At 63.7% G+C, this 20,200-nt stretch overlaps 1 protein-coding gene across 3 annotated transcripts; it reads right to left on the bottom strand.

The window, feature by feature from the left end:
* Nucleotides 1-227: 227 nt before the first annotated feature.
* On the bottom strand, nucleotides 228-19,863 carry ARHGAP45 (Rho GTPase activating protein 45). Of its 3 annotated transcripts, XM_083811027.1 has the most exons (24): nucleotides 19,719-19,863; nucleotides 19,062-19,287; nucleotides 16,863-17,193; nucleotides 15,068-15,211; nucleotides 13,761-13,845; nucleotides 13,314-13,386; nucleotides 12,927-12,999; nucleotides 12,029-12,166; nucleotides 11,495-11,559; nucleotides 11,169-11,279; nucleotides 10,615-10,695; nucleotides 9,852-10,031; nucleotides 9,544-9,681; nucleotides 9,154-9,344; nucleotides 8,892-9,049; nucleotides 8,406-8,483; nucleotides 7,898-7,999; nucleotides 7,356-7,519; nucleotides 6,633-6,821; nucleotides 6,122-6,259; nucleotides 4,654-4,895; nucleotides 4,260-4,521; nucleotides 3,384-3,486; nucleotides 228-2,933 (listed from the first exon to the last, which is right to left on the bottom strand). In XM_083811027.1, exons 2-24 carry the CDS (start codon nucleotides 19,149-19,151, stop codon nucleotides 2,584-2,586), a joined length of 3,486 nt encoding a protein of 1,161 aa, XP_083667153.1. In that variant the 5' UTR covers nucleotides 19,152-19,287; nucleotides 19,719-19,863; the 3' UTR covers nucleotides 228-2,583. The 3 variants fall into 3 exon arrangements, with proteins under 3 accessions (XP_083667153.1, XP_083667152.1, XP_083667151.1); XM_083811026.1 differs by lacking the exon at nucleotides 19,719-19,863 and having other exon boundaries at nucleotides 19,062-19,658; XM_083811025.1 differs by lacking the exons at nucleotides 19,062-19,287; nucleotides 19,719-19,863 and adding an exon at nucleotides 18,284-18,853.
* Nucleotides 19,864-20,200: the final 337 nt, after the last annotated feature.

Below are 20,200 nucleotides of genomic sequence, written 5' to 3'. Positions count from 1 at the left end.
TTCTAGCCTCTGACCTCTGTCTTGAGACTGTGGTATTCAAATATTGCAAAGGAGAGTTGCTTATCCCTACCCCAATTACTTTAATTTTTAATTTGTTCCAGGTCTCCTGAGGGTGTTTAAATTTCATTTTACTTGCTGGAACTACTCTTAGTACTTCATTACAGTGCTTAGGCCCCTGCAGCCATGGGCATACGATCCTGGAAGACTTTGATCTCCAGGACAGACACGGTTTGGAACACATGAATTTTATTCTTTCTGGAAGCAGGTCAACCTGAACACAGCAAAACACAAAAGGTAGTTTCATACAGCAGTACAGGCACGTCACAACAAACACTTTTCAACACTTCTCTTTTCACGCTGAACTTATGTACAAACAGAAGGGTGCCTGTTACCTTGTGAAGCTCAAGCATAGCTTTTGTCCCTTCCCTCACTCGCACTCACCCGTCATCCATCCTCGCACACACACGTGGTACCGCCCGTGGTAGCAGTTCTGATAGCAAGAAATTTCCCTTGCTACCATGAAAATGACCTGCTGGAAAAATCCAGCTGTCTTGTTGAAGAGCTATGCAGCAGATCGTCTCACAAATAGCTCTAAGCTCTTCTTTGGCTCAGTTACAAACCTTTTAGCTGTAAAATTTAACTTTGGTTTTGTGTACCTTTTCCCTACTGTGCTGAGATGCTTTTCCAATTAGTCTAGGAGAGCTCTGGCAATTGGAAAGCCCAGGCTCTTTCTACTGTGTTGGAGACTGATCCTCTTAAGGGATCAAATGTCTGTTCGATCGCCCAATTCTACAGTAATGAGGTGTGCATAACCCTTCCAAACACCGTTCAGTGTATCTTCAGCTGGGACACCGCTCCCGCTTGGCTTCCTTGGCTGGAAATCTGTCTGCCTTCCCCCTCGCTGTCCTGTCTCGAGAACATCCACGCGAACCTGCAGAAGCGAGGCCTGACAGGTGAGTAGGCAGCACAAGAGATGAGTTGGTGCTCAGCATTTCACGGAGGAAGGGTCTGGCTGATTATTAGAGAACTGCTTTGGATTTGTGCAATTTCTTAGGAACCGTGGACTGAGAGTTGTCTCGTGTGTGCCAGCCCCTGTGCATCTGTGCCTGGCAGGGAGCTCTTGAGCTCTGCTGATCTCGGGCCCTCCCAGGGCAAGGGTCTGGGGGCACTTGGCAGTGACGGCAGGAGCACAGTCCAGGTCCAGGTACAAGCAGGGCAGGAGAAGGAAGCAGCTTTCGGCTCTTTCTAAGCTTAAAATCTACTTGTTTTTCTAGGCTTCAGTGCAGAAAAGTCTCATAGCTTTTTAAAAAAAAAAACTTTGGCTGGTCTTGTTCAACCCTCTTAAGTTCTGTTGCCAGCAGAGGTAGCAGATTCATGTTGAAGGGTTATCTTTTAAAAAAAAAAAAAAAAAAGCCTCATATACTGGCAGGGGCTATAAGTTGGTTCAGGCGATGGCAATCCTGTGGGGAAGCGTCTGCCCCTTGGTGACCTGCAGCAGCTTTTTGTTGCTGCCACAGCTGAGGTTTTGGAGACCAAATGTCTACCAGAAAAAAACCCTGAGATCACACAGTGTGCAGCTGGGAAAGCCAGTCCCCTGAGCTTGCTCAGCCTGGGGGTTGCTCTTTGCACGGCTCCTGCAAAGTAGAAGAATGCCCATAAATACAAGCAGCACTGCAAACCTTGCCAGCAGAGCCAGGAAGGGCACGCTGCTATTTCAGTCCTGCGTTGCGTGGAAGTGCTGAGGCAGTAAATGCGTAGCTGGGCTGCGGACGCCCGGTACAGCCGGTTGTAAACAACGCCTGTACCCTGCCCAGCCTCAGCGAGCAGCGCGGCCCTGATGCCTGCTCTGTGTGGGTGCCACAGGGGGCTTTCAGCAGCCTCCGTGGAGCCCCGCGCTCCTTGGTGGTGTTATCCCGACTGCAAGCAGTGCCGGGAGGCGTCTGGTCCGGCTGCCGGCTTCAGGCCTTGCTGCTGCACCCGCAGCACTTGGGGCCGTGGAGCCCTTCTCCCCCAGCTCCTCGGGGAGCTCTGTCCTGCATCTCCTGCCAGCAGCCTCTTTTCCTCCTGAGCCGCTGCCAGCAGGGAGGATGAGCTCAGCTGGAGCCTTGCGTCTCTATTTCCGCAGAAGAGCTGTAGGATTAAGGACCGGCGGCAAAACTTAAAGCCTGTGGAGTGGCACGGCGAAGGCCGGGGTTTCTCCCCGGTCTGAAAGAAGCGAAAGGTCCCCGCGCTTCAGCTCCGTTCGAAGAAACGTGCGTCATGAACAGAGGCCGGACCCGGCAGGGGCTCTGCCCCGTGGCTCCCAGCAGCTGAGGCGAAGCGGACGGATTTTCCCTGCTGGGAGCCGGGGGGGGGCTCGGGGTTTGTGTGAAAGCTTCAGTCAGGAGGCGGCAGGGACTCGCCTGCAGCTGGCACACCAAACCCTCCCGAGCAGGCCCGTGGCCGCGTGCTCTCCCTCCCACCCCTCTGCCCCACAGCTTCGTGTGCTGCGGGCTGACCCAGGGTGGCTGCGGGCCTTCGCCCCGTGCCCTCCCCGGTGCCCGCGTTTCCCTGCTAGGAGCTCAGGCGGGCCGGGGCCACCGCTCACGGCTGGGCCGGGGCCTGGCAGCCGACGGCCGGGGCAGCGGCAGGCGTCGAGGTTGTGTCGCAGTCCGCCTGGGCAGGCTCGAGGCTGCTCTCAGGGTACTCCTCGAGGTCGCTCTGCTCCTCTCCCGGGGGGCTGCGGCAGCGCGGTGCCGAGCCCTCCGTGTCCGACTGCCCCGTGCTGCAGGTCCGGCTGCGCTGTCCCTCGCTCGCGTCATCGCAGAACTGAGCCTCGTCTGTGCTCGTCTCGCTTTCCTGCTTCGTTAGCTGCGTTCTGGGGCCGCTGCCCGCTGGAGGCTCCCCGTTGTCCTCCAGCTCCGAGTCGGAGTCAACAGAGCGGTCGCCGGACCCTGAGGGACGCAGGGAGCCGCGTGTCACCCCCCCGGCACCGGGGCCCAGCAAACCCACAGCGTTTGGGGCAGGGGACAGGCTCGGTGCTACTGGTGGAACTGGGCTCTGCCCTCCTGTGAAGGTGGATTTGGGCATTCTGGGTGGAATTTTTTCATTTGGGATCCACTTGAGTGGATGGCGTGGTTACCTTCTGGTCCTCCCTCTGTCCTTGGCCCCTTTGCTAAGGTGAATTCAGTGAACAAAATGTGCGGGTGAAGGACCCCGTGGCCGAGGGCCATGTCAACAGCTACTGGCAATGAGAGGGGGCTGTAGCCATCAGGTGGAGGCTTCCGGCTGTGCTCGAGCATGGAGCTGGCATCCTGGGAGGGCAAAGTCCCCTGGAGCCCTTCAGACCCTCCCCAGAGACCCGTGCCCCCCTGGGGAGGAGCCACCAAGTGCCCTTCACTTACCTCCGAACGAGTCCGTGCTGTAATCCAAACTCTCCTTCTCCAAAGGCAGCGCTAGGCAGGGCACGGAGCTGTGCGGCGCTGCGGGCTGCGAGCCTGCATCGTCCTGGGGGGAGGGACAGCAGTTAGGGCACAAGGAGGAGAATTCCCTCCTTCCAGAGATCTCACCAAAATAACTTCTTGTCCTTGTGTAAAGGCAGGTAGGCTCCGTCCTCCCCCTCCCTGCCTGACTGAGACGGTTCTTTTGGGACAGAAAATCACAAGCGGCGTGGGGATGCACGCAGGGAAGTGACGAAGCACGGTAAGTTTCATCAGAGAGCCAACTGTGTTGGCCAGCCCTGCACCCTGGGGTGGCCCAGCAGGGATGGGGAAGGTCACTGACACATGGCAGAGCACGAGCAGCGTTGTGCCCGCCTGGTGGCAGGGCTGCAGGAGCGTGGTCTGGAGCCGGGCAGGGGGAAGCTTCCTCCCCAGCCACGAGACGGGCGCTCGCCTGGGCTCCCTTTCCTTCCCCTCATATCCTGCTGGGTTTTGGGGGCCATGTGTGTGAGGCTGGGTGATCTTCGCTTCCCCAATCTTCAGCTCTGTCCTCCCTCCCCTCCTCAGCTGCTATCACTTTATGCCTGCCTACAGGGAGAAGCTGCTGTGATTTATGCTGGTGAGTTAAAAGCTTAGCGGCTGCTTTGAACTGCAAAGGCACAGCTTCCAAAAGGGAGCAAGCTAAGCAGCAGCAAAACCTTCTCACGGGAAGGTGCCAGGAAGGTATTCAGGTCTCCTTCCCTGTGTGGGCAAGTCCTCAGAAAGCTGTCGGGTTGTGAGCACAAGCAGGCTGCCTCCATTGGCCCCCCCACGCGTGCTCCCTTCCCCTGGGACTCGTACCGGGCTGGGGCTGCTGGCTGTCTCCTCCTTGGTGTCTGCGGCGTATTTGCTGGCGTCGGCCAGCAGCGGGGCCTCCTTGTTCTCGAAGATGGTCGAATAGAAGATGATGAGCGCCTCGATGATGCGGGCTTGGTGGGGATAGTCAACCAGCGAGGACAAGGAAATGGTGGCGTCCGTGGGCCTCGGGCGCATCAGTGTTGGCCCAAAGACGATGCCCAGGTTGCTCGAGGTCATCTTGTTGTCCTGTTCCACCTCCACGATCCTGGGAGGAGGGAGAGGAGCTCATGAGAGCAAGCATGGCATGTCCTGCAGGGTGGCTGCGCCTTCCTTTCCCTGCCCCTTCCCACCCTGGGGATAAAAGGGGGGCGCCCGGCCCTGGCCCGGCCCTTCTCACCTCCTCAGGTGCTGCAGGAGGTACTGGAGCGTGGCCATGTTCTCCCAGGGAAGCTCCTTCAGCAGCTCCTTCAGCTTCAGCACCAGGGTCACCACCACCTTGTCCGTGTCGGCTCCTCTGTCCACCAGCTCGGGCCCCCCCTTCCCGCTCCTGCCTTTGGCCTCGCTGCTGCCCTGCAGGCTCTCCTTGGCCAGGCCCATCAGCTCGTTGTACATGCGGAAGGGCATGATGGGCTCCGGCAGCTGCAACAACAGAGGGAGACGGGCCCTGAGAGCCTCTGCCTCCAGGTGCAGGATTTCTCTTTTTTCCCCCCTCTCGAAAAGCCCTGGCTCGGGGAGGGCAGAGCAGTTTCCCAATAGATAAGAGGTTGTTAGAGAGGCCGGAATGAATTGTTCCCCGGGAGGAGAAGGCGAGATGCGATCAGCATAGCCTGCAGCACAGGCGGGGCTGTGGTTAGGTGGAACCTCTTGCTTTGTACTCTGCATAAAGCACCCAAGGCAGCACGTTAACCAGTTGGTGGTTTTGCAGCACTGGTGATGTTTTCAGGGTGGCTTAAACAGATGTCTGCCGGGGATGGATTGCCTTCGCCACAGAGCAGCTTCCCTCCAGCTCAGCACCCTTACAGAGCGACTTAGGTGGATTTCTCCGCAATGTACCGAGAGATGGGATTGTGGTTCAGTGCTCATTTCTTCCTCTCTTTGCACTCTGCTTTCTCTTCTCCGGAGAAACCGCAGAGGCAATTCAGAGCCTGTCTCTCCCTGCCTCTGGGCAGGGAACCCAGGGACAAGCCTTGAGCTGAGCACGGCGCCGGGCGCTGGTGCTGGCGCGGGGGCAGCCGAGCTCTGGCACCGTGCCGCCAGCCCTCCGGAAGCGCAGCACGGAGCGTTAAGTGGCGAGGCTGCAGCAAGAGAGAAGCTGCTTCCTCCCCTCCTGCCTTGTGGTGGCCCCTTTGAGGATGTGGCTCTCGCAGTTTGCGCCGAGCTTTGCGTACTGCCGATGTCGGGAGGGCAGAGCCCGGGGCTGGCTGCGGGCAGAGCCGCTGGGGAGAAGTGAGCTCGGCCCCGGCCCTGCCGTGCGGAGTGACCTTTGCTGGGTCACTTCCCTTTTGCCTGCCTGGTTCCCCAATTGCACGGGGGTGGGAGGGTTTTGTACTTCTGTGTGTGTATTTCTGTGGGCAGGCATCTCGCTGCACCACGAGGAGCCGCGCACTGATGGCTTGCGGCTCGGCTGGGGGCAGGAGCCTGGCGCTCAGAGGAGAGGCAGCGGGAGCGCTGTTCGGGGGCAGCCTTCTCCTCCCCACTCCACATGTGTACACATCTCCGTCCCGACCCCTTCCCAGCCAGGAGGGGCCTCTCGCCCCCGCACCGTCACACAGCGGGCAGTTACTAAGCCCAGTTTGTGGCAGGATCACCCTGACCCAGCGGAGCCAGGCTTGGTTTTGGAGAGTCAGTTCCTGCGGGCACCTCACCTGCCTCAGGTAGAGCTTCAAGACGTTGCTGATGTCGTGAGGGGAGGCCTGGGACAGCTCCACCAGCTCCTTCCCATTCTCAAACGCCTGGCAAAGCTTCTCCACACGGGTCTTTACACCGTTCACGCGGTAGATGCCCTGTCAAAGACAAAAGTGGAGCTGAAGTGAGGAGGAGGGATGTTTCTCTTCAACTTTGCATGAGACAGCAAGCTCCGTGCTCCTATCCTGTCCTTTTGGGGTTGGAAATCCCTCTCAGGAGGTCCGGGAGAGCCTGTCCCAGCCCAGACCTTACTGGTGTTCCCCTTCCATAGGAGAGGGAGGCACGAGAAGCGGGTTCCCAGGGCAGAGTTTTTAGTACCAGGGCCAGGTTTATAACGGGACTTTCCGGCCTCCTGCCTGCTGGTAACCTGGAACATCTGAGCCTCAAGTCTTCGTACCAAGAGAGAAGTTCACTTCGAGAGGAGGCAGCTGAGCCAACGTAGCTGAAGGAGAGGGAAGAGGGGTGAGTCACCTTGGTTTTCAGCGCCCGCTTCTCAATCTCGGAAATGCACTTCTTGATGATGAAGGGGATGCCGTCTGAGCTGCTCTGAGAAGCCTTCATGAAGTCTTGCCCAAAGAGCTGCAGCTTCCCTTGGAGCTTCTTGTGCCCGCACTGGATAGCCAAGGTTTCCAGGCACTTCTTGTGGCAGGCCAGGTAGCACTGGAAAACAGAGGGAAATGCTCGGAGCTGGGACAGCGGCAGGGAGTGGAAAGGAGCTGCCGAAAGCCAGAGGCAGCCAGGGGCTGAGCAGGCTGCAGGCAGGAGAAATGCCTTCCTTGGAGACACCGCGGGGCTGCCTCAGCGGGGCCGACCCCAACAGCACAAACCAGTCCTAGCACTGAGGAAGAGCAGCAGGGAATTGCCTTCCTGGGCACAGGGGGGAGCAGCGTTAGGGTAATCCTGCCCCAAAGTTCAAGCTGGTGGCTCCACTTCCACGGAACTTGGACCTGCTGCCTGTGGTTACCCCCACAGCTCTGACCGTCTGCGTGTCTGAGCTCCGGGCTGGGTTTGAAGCAGATCTGTCGACACCCGCGTGAAAAGTTACCCCACACGCCTGCTGCGGGACGCGTGGCTCATGTCTGAGGACAGACCGAGTCACAGGACTGCAAGTCCAGCCGAGGTCACCCGGCTCCTGGGACGTGTCCTCCACCCGTCCCACCCCCTGCGTTCTCTTCCCACTTCTCCCAGCTTTACCTCCTCACATTCTGCTCCCTGGAAGTAAACGTAGCTGTTGCACTCCCGACACTTGGAAGGGGTCCGGAGCTTCCTCAGCCGGTGGGTCTGGGCAGCCTTGGATAAGCCAACGTTTCGGAAGGGTCCTGTCGGAGCAGTCATCTCGGGGGTGATCCCGTTGATGCCTACAAGCAGAACAGGAGGAACACGTCCACGTCCTGGCTCCTGGGGAGGCGAGGTTCAGCACGGCTGGAGCAGGAGGGTCGCTGTCGTGGGGCCCTCACCCCCCGGCTGCACGCGTCCTTTAGCAACGTTACAAACAACCCGCGCTGAGGTCCCAGCTCCTGTTCTGCTGCTTTGAGCAGAGCTCATCCCTTGGTAAAGGAAATGCTACCATCTTCCTCATGGGGTTACCATCATTTTACCTCTCCTCCCAGCAAGTGCTCAGTTTACCTCCAGAACTACCGAATTTTGGGAAAATCAACCTGCAGTCGGCACTGTTATGGTGTGTGGGTGCGGAGCCACGTGCCCAGCACCGATTCACCTCCCACTCTGTCACCTACTCTGCTCAAAGGAGGTGGCGTTCTCGTCCTTCTCCTCCAGCTCTTCGCTGGAGGACATGGTGCCGTTGGAAGACAACCGCTGGAGTTTATGGCTGAATTCACCTGCCAAAACAAAACCCCCAAGCCAATGAGACCGCTGGCAAAGCTGCTTCTCGTCTGAGTGCACTCTTAGCGTGTAGCTGAGTCCCATGGCGAGAAGCGCTGTGCCTTGTGCTCCTGGGTAGGTCTCAAGGGAAAACGAGGAACCCGGGGCCAGCAGGGGCAGCGTGTCCCCTCCCGGCGCCTTGCAGGGGGGAGGACGCAGGGATGCAGCAGGGCAGGGGCTCAGGGTCCCACATCCCATCCTATAGCAGCTGGGGTCAGTGGTTGATTACTGTGCAGTCTTATTTTAAGGCAGGTTTAAAAAATAACTAGGGGGGAGGAACAGATGCCACCTAACTCTGATGCTCTGTTTTTACACTATCAGAAGGGTGAAGACTGAGTGCCCTGGACTGTGTGCTGTACCTACCCGTGTTTGAATCCAGACTGCTGTCGGTTTCAGAAATGGAGGTTGGCCAGGATTTATGGACCTGGTGTCCCCTCCCACCTGCAGAAGAAAACACACATTCCGTTTGAGATTGCTTCCTGCGTTCAGGAGTACCACAGGAGGACAGCCTAGACTCTGGGAGATGCTTAAATGGCTGATGGGAGCTGCTCATTTTCCTATTTAGAGGCTGGTGAAGAGGCTCAGAGCACCCTCAGCAAGGCAAAGAAGAGATGGGAAGACGGAGCGTAGTCCAGCAGGTGACAGGAGACAGCAAAAGAAAAGAAAAAGAACCAGAAAAAAGCCCAGATCAAAACGGATCTGCTCGTGTGTCCTTGTCCTTCAGGAAATGGAGCTTGCGAGGCTTCCCTTTCCAGCCTGTCCCGCTGGTGCCAGCCCTCGGAGTCCCCCCAAGCCCCTGAGCAGGAGGAAGGGCACAGGGGGCACAGGGGCTCCCCGCCGCAGGCTCACCTCTCCGCTCGGCTGCTGCCCCGCTCTGCTGCTCCTTGGCTCCTGCCCCCCCTTCCGAGGGGGCCCCGTCCTTGGGCAGCCCGGCCCCGTCGGGGCTGCTGCTCGTGGAGAAGTCGTTGGCATTGAAGCTGCCTTTCCGCGTCCGGATAAAGGGGGACCTGGTGGTCGGGAGGAAGGAGAAAAGGGGACGTCCAAGTGGATGCAAGGGAGTGGGACGCGTGAACATCTCAAAAGGGTGACGCTTCCCTCCCTGCCCGCCTACCAGGCGTTGTGTGACACGTAAGGCTCAAAGTCGTATTGGATATCGGGTTCGTCTCCTCGCTGCAGCTGCTTGACGTGGGAGGCGTATTGCTGCCCGGGGTCGTAGAGCTTGCTGCTCTCGCACAGCGTCTGGAAGTAGACGGGCAGCGGAGCTGTCTGCATGTGCATGATTTGGTAGAAGGCGATTGTGGCCTGAAAATAACGTAGAGAAAACCAGGCGTGAGCTTTGTGAGGTGACACACAGGGGAGAGAGAGACAAGGAGCCCCCGGTTAGCCTGGAGCAGTGCTGGGTCTGCAGCCCTGACCCGTGGCTTTTCGGGGCACGAGGGAGCTGCGTGCCCTCCTGGACCTCGTCTGAACTGGGCAGGATACGGCCCCCTGCCCTACTCACCAGCTTGATGACCTGGTCGCTTTGCTTGATCAGCTCGTGGATCTGCCGCAAGGAGTTCACCTTGGTGTCCTCCAGCTCCTGCTTCTGGGTGTTGGCATCTGCGATGCAGGTCCGATAGGTGGCCATCGCCTCTTCTGCCTGGGAGTTGGGAGAGCAGGAGATGAAACTGCTTGTAGGTAAGGAGAGCTGCTCCTCGGGGGGCTCGGTGCAGCCCACGTTGTTCCAGGCTGCTCCTGTGCTAGGACAGCAAGGCACGAGATGCCCCTGGCAAGGCGCTCGGCCGCCACCCGGAGCTGTTACGTTCCTACCTTGTTCTTGGCCTCCTCTTCCAGCCGCCTCTTCTTGTCCAGGGCTTTGGTGGTGATGCCGCTGGTGGTGCTCTGCTGCTCTTCCTCCGCTTTCGCTGCCATGTACTTGGCCTTGTCGTGCTCCTCGCTGCGCTGCATGTATATCTGCTTGGCCTTGCGCAGGTTGACCTCTGCATCTTGCTGCCAAGGAAAGAGCGACCCAGGGTGAGGACTGAGCTCTGCGAGCGGATCGTTGCCTCCCGGTTACCTCCCACAGCCTCTCCCAGCTGCCCAGAGAGATTCGTGCGCGTGGCCACAGCCTGGGCTTGTGACCGACACCAACGAGCTCCACTTGTGGAAGACGCGTGGAAGGAGAGGACTTTCAGCCCTAAGACACTGGGGGGTGGAACTAGAGGATCTTTGATGTTCCTTCCAGCCCAGCCAGGCTGTGATGCTATGATTATAAGCAGTGGTTAATAATAAAGGAAGAGCCTCTATAGGGAAACAGGCAGAGATCTGGCTGCCCAAAGCTCTCTTCCATCCCTTGCTCTGTACAAGCAGAGGGGCTGCGCAGCACAGCAGTGTCTCCTCCAGCTCCTGCGTTGCAGGGAGACCCCTGGGAACCCCTGCAGCATCCCCCAGGCCTGGGAAGAGGCTCCCTGGCACAAAGCAGCCACACTCGGGACAGGTAAGGAGTCCCAAATCCTCGCGGACACGTCCCATGGGAATACCTTGGACCTGGGGAGCACAAACCTAGCCTGGGCTGCGCGCCTGCGTTCCTCACCAGTTTCCGCTGTGCCCGGTGCCACTGCTCCTTGATCTCCTTCCTCCGCTTCTCGTGCTCGAGGCGTCTCACTGTCAGTGGCTGAATCAGGAGGGAGAAATAAACGGCGCGGCTGGCTGAGCTAAACGCTCGCTGTGCTTCCCCTGGCTAGAGGCTTTGCAAGGGGCAGCCTCCTGCGGGGGTGCTGATCGTCCCCGATAGCACCCCTGGGCTCGGTTACAGGGAGGGTTTGTGTCGTGGATGGAAAACTGCAGCCTGGGAAGTGCCAGGTCCAGTTCCTAAGCAAGAGCCACCCTGTGCTGTGGCAGGGCACAGCGGGACATCGCCTCTCCCCGGCGGGCAGCCCCAGAGAGCGGCTGTCCCCGGGAGCTCAGCGAGGCTTGGTCTGTGCAGACAGGGGCTGCTCAGTCGCAGAGAGGCCTCAACAGAGGTGGAGGACAACAAGGAGGTGCCCTTGGGTTTTGCTGAACCTGGGGACTTTCCCCTAGACCTGGTACCTAACCCCTGGGAGGAGCAGGCGACTGGCTAAGAGCTGCGCCGCCTCATCCCCTCACCTGGAGGAAGGTCTGGTGCTGCAGGGTGTTGACAGTCTGCAGAACCGACGTCCCGTACTCCATATCCTGCTCCAGGGCCAGCAAGTAGATGGACAGGAAAGGCATGCTTGTCTGAGAAAGGAGAAAATGCACAGCCCTGAGCCTCATCACCGCAGCGCGAAGCAAAGAGACGCGTCCCCTGGTGCGGCGTTTGGAGGAGGAATAGCGAGCGGCTCGGCTTGCTGTCAGCTGCTGGAAAAAGCCCTGGGCTGGACCGAGAGAGCGTGGTGCAGGCTGCCGAGAGACTGCTTGGAGGGAGGCCGGGGGAGGCCTGAACGTGGACTTACCTCCTGCGTGATGGTTTGCTTGCAGCTGTTTGCCATCTTCTGAAGCCCTTTGGCAAACTCCATTTCTGGAAGGAAAAGGTTGCAAGTGAAAAGAGATGAAACACAAGGGTTTCCCTGCTGATTGGGGTCCTTTCAAACATAAATCAAGGACTTCAGGAATTAAGTTCTTTTTGTCCTCGCAGTGTCTGCAGCCCTCTCCTTCCCCAGCAATCAGTCTGCATCTGCACGGACTCTGTTCACCTGCAGACACGGCGGTGTAGGCAGATCCCCTTCCCAAAGGGGAAAAGTGGCTCGTTCCTGACCACACACACCACGCCATCAGCAGCTCCTGGAGCAAACTGCACGCCCCAGCTTCTTGGAGCAGGAGGCAGCCACCAACTACCCAGTGTAAACCCATTTCCAGATCAAGGTCCAGAAGCTCTGGCTCCCTCAGCCTCGTGTGTGCGACCTTAGAGGTCAGGGACCTGTCCCGATGCTGCCCCGGGGCGCTGAGCCCCGCTGCGGCGATCCCACCCGCCACCCATCCCGTCTCACCCAGCGTGGTCCGTTTCTCCAGGTACCCGATGAGGTCCTTCATGTACTTGGAGATGTTTTTGGCGTACTGGAGGGCAGCATCCACGCCTCCCTCGCAGCGCTGCAGCATGACGTCCACTTCTTCCGCAGCCGGACGGACTGTGACGTGGGGACGAGAGGAAAGGGGAGCGACACTGAACTGTGCTGCTGCTGCTCACGAGTTTCCAGGACCACCAGAAGAGCTGGGAAAACCCCAGCACCCGAGCAGAGCCGCCTCGCTCGCTCCTGCAAGGTTTCCTGACCCATTGCCTGCCTCAGCCTTCTCAAGCTTTCAGTGCAAACTCCTCCCTGCTGCGCCTGCCGTTATCTGTGCCGGCATCATACCGAAACGTGCCGCTGTCCTGCAGGCACCGGGGCCACCAGCAGCAGCTTCTCAGCTGTGCCTTCAGAGGCTGCTCAGCCCAGGAAATGCCTTCCTGAGACAACCCGGGCTGCCAGCACCCAGTTGTGCTTCAAAGCCGTTTTCGTGCCCGTAATGAGGTTTTTCACGTTCTGCTCGCTGCCAGGAAGAGCAGCTGGGTTGTGCGCTCCTGCCGTGCTGGTGGCAGCGGCTGTGCGGGGTTAGAGCAGGCGGGGAGCGAGCCTGCGCCCTGCCAGCACCGTCTCCAGGAGCAGCACTGCCAGAAACGCGAGCCCCAGCCCTGCGTAGGGTGCGGCCGGACTCCAGCACGGTGTCCACCTCACCCAGCACGGTGTCCACCTCACCCAGCACGGGGTCCGTCTCGCCCTTCTGACTGCTTTGGTGCAGCCGAGGGGCTGCGTGTGGCTGAGAACCACGGTGGCGATGGGAGGACGCCCAGTCCTCTCTGCTCAGCAGGGTGCCCTGCCACCCCGAACCTGCCACCGCGCTCCCGCTCACCTGTGTCATAGCTCTCCATGCCCGCAGGCATGACGACTCCTCCAGAGATCCCGGTGTAGAGGCTCTCCATAGACTTGAGAAATTGGGAAAGAAAAGGAATTCATCATCACATAAGAGGAAGGGCAGTAGCCAGAGGGGCAGCGGATGGAGGGGAGGCAGCAACCCCGAGCTGCTGGAGCTGTTCTGCTACTGCTTGAAGTCTGCAGCGCGCAGCCTGCGGCCCTACAGGAAAGCCACGAGCTGCTGGGAACATCCCTGGAGAAATCCGGTGCTGCGTGCATGCACGGGGGCGAGCTGGATCCCCGGGTCAGGGGCTGTGCTCCTTCCCCAGCTGGGGCTGAGACCCCGGCACAGCGAGACCCACGCGCGGGGAGCAGCAGCACTCACCTGGTTCTGGTCGCTGGGTGGGATGGAGAGGATGGTGCTGCTGTCCACCTCCCCCATGAGGAACTCGGACACGCTGTGAGAAGAGGAACACAACCGGGATCAGCAACAGGAAGGACGAGCAGCGACCCCGTTCGTGTCTGGGGACAGGTTGGACCAAGGCAGTGGGAGCTGCGGTGGTCTTGGAGGTGCAGGTGGAGGAGGAGAGGGTGGGCCAGGGGCTGGAGCTGGCTTTGGGGTCCCTCCTGGGCCCTGGTGCGGGTGGCAGCAGGAGCGGGTGCCCGTGCACGCACGCCGTACATCCGTGCTCCCAGCAGGGTCCCGCTGGTCCCCAGCTGCCACGTGGGGGCCGTGCGTGTGCGAGGGAACGGGGCCAGGGCTGGGCTCTGGCAGGGGGCGGTGGGCTCCGGGGGGTCCTGCTCTGTGGGACCCCTGGCCAAAAGCCCTTACGTGCTGCTGAAGGACACTGCGATGGTCTCCACGGCCTTCTCGAACTCCCGCTTGTCCGTCTCATTGTTGGATTCGTAATGGAAGCCTGGACGTGGGGGAAAGGCAGGAGCCCTGTCACCGTCACCACCAGCGCCTGTCCCAGTCCCAGGTGGGGGAGGACTGGGGGCATCCTGCCCACAGGGTCTGGGGCTCGCTGCTCCTGGAGATTTGGGGATCAATCTCCAGCGTGCCCCAGCAAATGCACTGTGTGTGGGGGTGCTCAGCACACAGCCCCCAGCTGCGGAGGGCTGGGGGAGCAGCGGGGGGCCAGGGCCATCCCCACAGGGTACGGACGTTGTGCAGCACAGCGCTCCGTGTTGCTGCTTCCCCACCGCTCGCTGCTCTCGGGCTGGGCTTCCCTGCCAGCATCGCCTGGCTCGTGTTTTATTTACTCCATCACCCAGGGCTGCCAAAAAGGCGCTGCTGACCATGAACCTGCCTCGCCGTCGGCGTTGCCTGATCAAGAGCCCCCTGCCCCGAGGTGCGGAGGCTTCCTCCCACCCAGGTGAAAGAGGAACCGGCGGCAGCACCAGCTCTGACCGTGCCCTGCAGGCGCCAGGGCCGAGGGACGCTCGTGGTGCCTCCGCTGCTGGGTGAGGACCCGGACCCCGACCTGCCCCATCCCGGCCACCATCCCCGCAGCCCTCGGTGCCGGACCCCGCTCCACCTCGGGGCCCCGCGGCCCCACGTGGGGCCAGCCCCACGGCAGAGCTCCTTCCAGCCGCGACGAGGCTTCCTGTCCCCTCGTGGTTACCGCTCGGTGTCCAGGAAACGCAGCGGTGACGCAAAGTGTTGTGAGTGTTGTGCTCTGCCTGCGGTTAGCGCAGCCGCCCCCCTCCCCGCCGCGGCTCTAACTGCTCTGCCCCAGCTGGGATCCGGGCTCCGCGGACCCCCCCCCACAAACCGGGGGTGCTGCGAGGGGCGGCGCAGGACAGGAGCCGGGCGTTTCAGCGTGTTTCCTACGGCCGTGCTTGGAAGCCCCCAGGCAGGGATCTGGGCTCTCATTTCTGGCACTGCATCGCCCTCAGAACACAAACACCGAGACCAGGCAGCCCTGCTCTGGGTGGGGGGCACGGGGCAGGAGCAGACCCCGCTGTGGGGCAGGCGGGAGGGTGCCGCAGACCAGGCGTGGGGCTGGCTCCTGGCTGTTGATGCCTTTGCCCTCTGCCCCATCCGTGCGGCAGCCCCCAGATGGGCTCCCCAGGCCCCCCCCATGCCCGCACAGGGCAGGAGGGAAGGGGACGGGGCCCGCAGCCCCCTCGGCTCACCCTTCACTTTGGAGATGAGCGTCCCCGCCGCCGTCAGGGTCTCCAGGGTGTTGAGCAGCGGGTACTTGTTGATGACCTGCCGCAGGACACGCAGGGCTTCACCCAGGCACTCGTGGGCCTGCGGCCGCTGGGACTCCTTGGGGTCTGCAAGAGAGGGGGTGGGGTTGAAGCATTGCCCCCCCTGCTGCCCCCCAGCCCTGGTGCCCCTCTCCCATCCCCTGCCAGCCACGCTGCGGGCAGGGCCACCAGCATCGTGCACCCCATCCCCTGCCTTCGGGGACCCCAGGATGGGCACCGCCGCCTCCCGCTCCCGTCCCCCCGCCCAGGTCAGGGCCGGGCCGGGGGCAGCCCTGCCTTTTAGGCATTTATTCCTCAGCAGTGAATTTTTCCCTTGAAAGCGTTTTGGGAATTTCCTCCTCATTTCCGCCCTTTCCTTCCCGCCGGCCGCCGGGAGGGACGCAGCAGGTCCGCCCTGCTGCCCTGCCCCGTGTCCAGCCGGGCTGGCCGCGTCCCGGGGGTCCGGCCCCAGGACTGCAGCCCCTCGGGGGGGCTCCAGCCGCCCACCCAGGGCTGGGGGAGGCAGGGTCCAGCCCCAGGGGCTCGGGGTAGGGTGCGGACAGCCAGTTAAGGCGGTGATGAGCATCCCATAAAGACGCATTAAGGATGCACTGGAGGAGGGCAGCCTGGCACCCGCTGCCCAGCTGGGCAAACCCTCCCCTCCCTGCACCAGCTGAGGAAGGAGTTTCCTCTGCTTCTTCTCCAAATCACGGCTGCATCCCAACACCACGGCCACCTCCCCACGCCATGCCGCTGAGGATGTCCCCGTGCACCAGCCCCGGCCTCTCCCCCTGTGCTGCCTTGGGGACGGCACCGTCCCGGCTGTGCCAGTGGGACAGCTCGGCCAGGAGCGAAGTGGGGGCAGCGGTGACCGCTGACCCCGAGGGGGACCGGTGACGGGATGGCCGCAGGTGAGCTCGGAGCCATCTCCTCCCTGCCCTGCAGTGCCTACATCTTTGCAGGACCCGGAGGCGTCGTTCCTGCACTGCCATCCTGCCAGCCCCGGGCTGCGCAGAGCCCCGGGCGCTTTCCACGCCAGCCCAGCTGCGGATCCGGCCGCCGGGGTGAGGCAGTGCCACGTTTTCCATGACAAACGGGGATGCGTCAACATATTTGCGAAGACAGCGCTGAAAACAGGGCACCATGTGATCCCCGGCAGCCCCACCTCGCTGCGGGGAAGACCAGATCGCTGCCGCTTCCTTTGCCTCCTGGGAGCCAGGACGCCCACAGCCCCCGGCCCCGCATCCCACCCGGCCCTGCGCCCGCCCCAGGGCATCGCCCCCATCCCGACGGCTGCCCCAGTGAGGCAGGGCCGGGGGTCCGGGGCTGTGCCCGGTGCCCCGCGGGGTCTGGGGGCCCTGGCAGGCAGCTGGCACCGCTGCTGTGTAAACAGGAAAGCGGGCGGATGAAAATAGCTCGCAGGCAGGAAGCCGCGTTATCCTGGCTCCGAGCTCCCGGCAGCCACCCGCCACCGGCTGCCCGCCTGGCTCTGCGCGGCCCCCGGGGTCCTGGCCCCCTCCCAGCCAGGGCAGAGACCCCCACCCACGGATCTGGGCCTGCCCCTGAGCTTGGGGTGCTCCTGGACCTGCCCACGCCGGATCCCTCATCCCTGGTGCCCCGCAGCCCCGTGCCATGGGGCGATGCAGAGCCGTGTGGCTGTGCAGGAGGTGGCGTGGGGGGGGGTGTCTGCAGTGCCCCAGCCTCGCTGCCCACAGCCTGCCCCCCCCCCGGCACCCACCGTCTCGCAGCACCACATCCCGCAGGTTCTCCAGGGCATCCGCGAAGCGCGCCACGTCCGTCAGCAGCTGGGAGATGTCCTCCACGTCGATGAAGGGGCCCTCCCCGCCCTCCATGGGGCTGTAGGATGTGGGGGTCTTGTGGCCCTTGGGCATGGCCCGGGGGGCCCCGGCGGTGAGGGGGAAGCCGGCGGCGCTGGCATGGCGGCTGAGGCTGGTGGGGCGCTTAAGGGTGCCCACGGCGCTGGGGCTGCTGCTGAGCTTGGAGCTGGCGGGGGGCAGATCCCCCAGGCTGGAGCCGGGCGCCTCCAGGCAATCCTTCCGGGACAGGTCCTGCGGGAGCACGGCCCATGGTCAGCCCCGGGGGGGGGGACACGGCTGGGACCCCAGCTTGGGGAGGGACGGGGCAGCTCCCCCAGCCCCACCAGCACGGAGGGACGGGGTGCTGGCCGGGGGGCTGGTGCTGGCAGGGCTGGAGGGGCCGGGCTGCACCCCCCCGCCCTGTGAGAGCCCCCGGCACTGCTGATGGGCCTGGGGGGGGGCGGGATGAGCATCACGGGCAGCCTCGGAGCTGGCACTGCCTTAACCCCCCCAGCTCCCTGCAGGTTAACCACCGGGTACGGGTGTTCCACCAGCAACCATCGGCTCTGAAGCCAGCAGCCAGCTTGGCCCCCCCCCCACCCCCCCCACCCCCCTCGCCCCTTGTCCCCCACTGGCCCCCGGGGCCCTGGTTTTGTTGTTTCCAGGCCTGTCCCGGGGGCACACAACGACTGTGTGGGTGACGCTGCCCCGTCCCCATCAGCACCCACAACACGGGAGGCCCCCGTCCCCGGGGAGAGCCCTGACGCAGCCAAACGACAGCAGGATCCGGCCCCACGCATCCCTTCCTCTTTTTGAGCCCGTCCCATCCCCAGGTCTGGCACGTCCCTTGTCCCGCCGGGGATGGGGATGGGGAAGGGGAAGGTGCCACCTCCGAGGCCACTGACGTTGCCGAAATGTGGCGGTCAGAGGGAGCCCCCATTTTGGGGGGTGAAACTGTGGGAGGGAGAACCTGGCACCAGCACCCTCCGTCCGCCCCGGGGCTGGGCACAGCGGGAGCCCCCCACCCCCAGGGGCCCTCACTGCCTGGGGAGGGGTCCCACGGCTGTCCTCGCCCCCCCAGCCCCCAAGAACCCCCCGGCTGTGACACGAGTGCGCTGGGTCCCAGCATCCCCAGACGGGCGCTGCCTCTCGGGGCCCGGAAGCCGGGTTTGGTGCAGACGGGGCGGACGCGGCGGGCGCCTTCCTACCGGGACTGGCCCCGGAGCACGAGGCTGCTGCAGACCTCGGCCACGCCGGGCGCTCTGCCCTCAGCGGGGCCGCTGCAGACCCGTCCCCGTGCCCCCGTCCCCGAGAGCCCGGTCTCCCCCCGCCGTCCCCGTACCGTCAGCCGCACGCCGGGCGTGCGGGGCAGCGAGTCCAGGGAGCCCTTGGGCGAGCTGCCTTTACCCGTCCTGCGGAGCCCGGCCGCGTAGGGGCTGTAGCTGTGCTTCCCGGCCGCCCGGCCGAGCATCCCTGCGTCCGGCCGGCCCCAGCGCCCGCAGGCTGCGCCCACCCATAGGCCCCTCTCTGGGGGGTGAGCGGCAGCGTGGGGACAGGGGTGGGTGCGGGGATGGGGCCCCCTCGCTAAGGAGCCGCGGGCGGGCTCCGGGGGCCCGGTGGCCTCGTCTCACCGGCCCCGAGAGGCATGTCCTGCGGGCTGGGGCGCAGCGCAGGCGCGGGGCGGGCAGTGCCATGGGCGCGGAGGAACCCCGGCCGCCCCGCTGCCCCGTGGAGGCGAGGCGCTTCCTCTCGCCCCCCCCTCAGCGCCTTTGGGCTGCTGCTGAGTAAATAAATACATGGCAGGGCCGAGGCGCTGCCCAAGCCCCGCGTTCCCCCGCTCCTGCTGCTGCCCCCCGGGCAGTCCGGGGGTCCCTCTGCCCACACAGACCCACGGTCACAGCCACCACCGCCGGGCCCCCCCAGCTTTCTGCCGCTGCACCCCAGCCCCGTTCGCCCACCCTCCCCACGTCAGGCCCTTTGGCCACTGCTCCATCCCCTTCATCTGGGGCAAAATCCCCCCAGCCAGGCCCAGCGGGTCCTTCCTCAGCTCCCTCCTCCTCCTCCTCCTCGTGTCCCTCCGGCCGTACCACCCCTCTGTCCCCGTGGCCCCCAGCGCTCACCGGCAGGGTCTGCGGGATGGGGCTCCCCGCCCGGCTCTTCTTGGAGATGGAGGGGGTCTTCATCAGCTCGCGCTTCTTCCGGGAGAACATCGCTGCCCGGGGGGGGCACCTCGGGGTGCCTCGCTGCCAGCCCCGCTGCTACCCCGCCGGCCACATTCGCTGGAGCCAACTGTCAGGACGGCGCGTGTGACGCCGCCTTATTTCCTCATCGGCTCTGCAGGCGAACCTGAAACAGGAAAAAGCCAAATGTGCAGCGAGGGCGCGAGGCAGGGAGGAAGGGGGATCCTGGCCACCCCCTCGGTGCCGCCCGGGGCTCGGTGTCCGCGCTGCCGGGGGGGATCTCCGAGGGGTTTTGCCGCGCTGCACCCCACGGCGGTGCGGAGGGGCTCAGGGAGGGCAGAGCCCCCCCGGACCGGGGCCGTGGGACGTCAGAGCCGTGGGGCGGTCGGGTCCCGCTGCACGGGGCTGGGGGCACCGGGGCGAGCAGGGGGCTCCGGGCGCCCTCCCGTGGGATGCTCCCTGCTTGGCCTCCCCGGCTCAGCCCAGCCCAGCTCCAGCTGCCCCCCGGGACCCCCGCCCCAGCCCCCCCGGCCTGTGTGCGCCCCCCGCCGTGTCCCCCCCCCCCGGCACAGCCCATCCGTGAAGCCGCTCGTTCACCTTCCGCGGGGCAAGCAGGGATCGGGCCGGGGGCGGCGGGCAGGGCGCGGGGGGGGCGCGGGGGGCCCGGCCGGCACGGACCCTTCCCCAGCCCGGTGCCCGCCGGGCTGCTCGGGGACGGCTTCCCGGGCCCCGCACGCCGGGCTCCGGGCGGCTCGGCGGGGGTCGGGATGCCGGAGCCCCCCCAGGACCCCCGTGCGGGGCGGGCCGGGGGCCGGGGCCGCCTCTGCTGTGCCATCTGCCGGCGGCGGCGCGGGGAGCGCCCCGGGACGGGACGGGACGGGACGGGACGGGGCCGGGCGGCGGCCACCGGGGGTCGGGGGCGTGGGAGGGGGGCGTGGGGAGGGGGGGGGGACGCGTGGCCGTGGCTGCGCGCGCGGGTCCGCGCCCGTGGCTCGGCGGCGCGCCCCGGGGTGCGCACGTGTAAGGGGGCGCACACGCGTGTGCGCGGCTGGGGGGGGCGCGCCCCAGCCCGCGGGGGT

The sequence above is a fragment of the Anser anser genome (genome assembly GCF_964211835.1).
Source record: "Anser anser genome assembly, chromosome: 25".
NCBI classification, from domain to species: Eukaryota; Metazoa; Chordata; class Aves; order Anseriformes; family Anatidae; genus Anser; species Anser anser.
The sequence above is the reverse complement of the archived record's forward strand: the minus strand, read 5'-3'. Positions and strand labels throughout refer to the sequence as shown.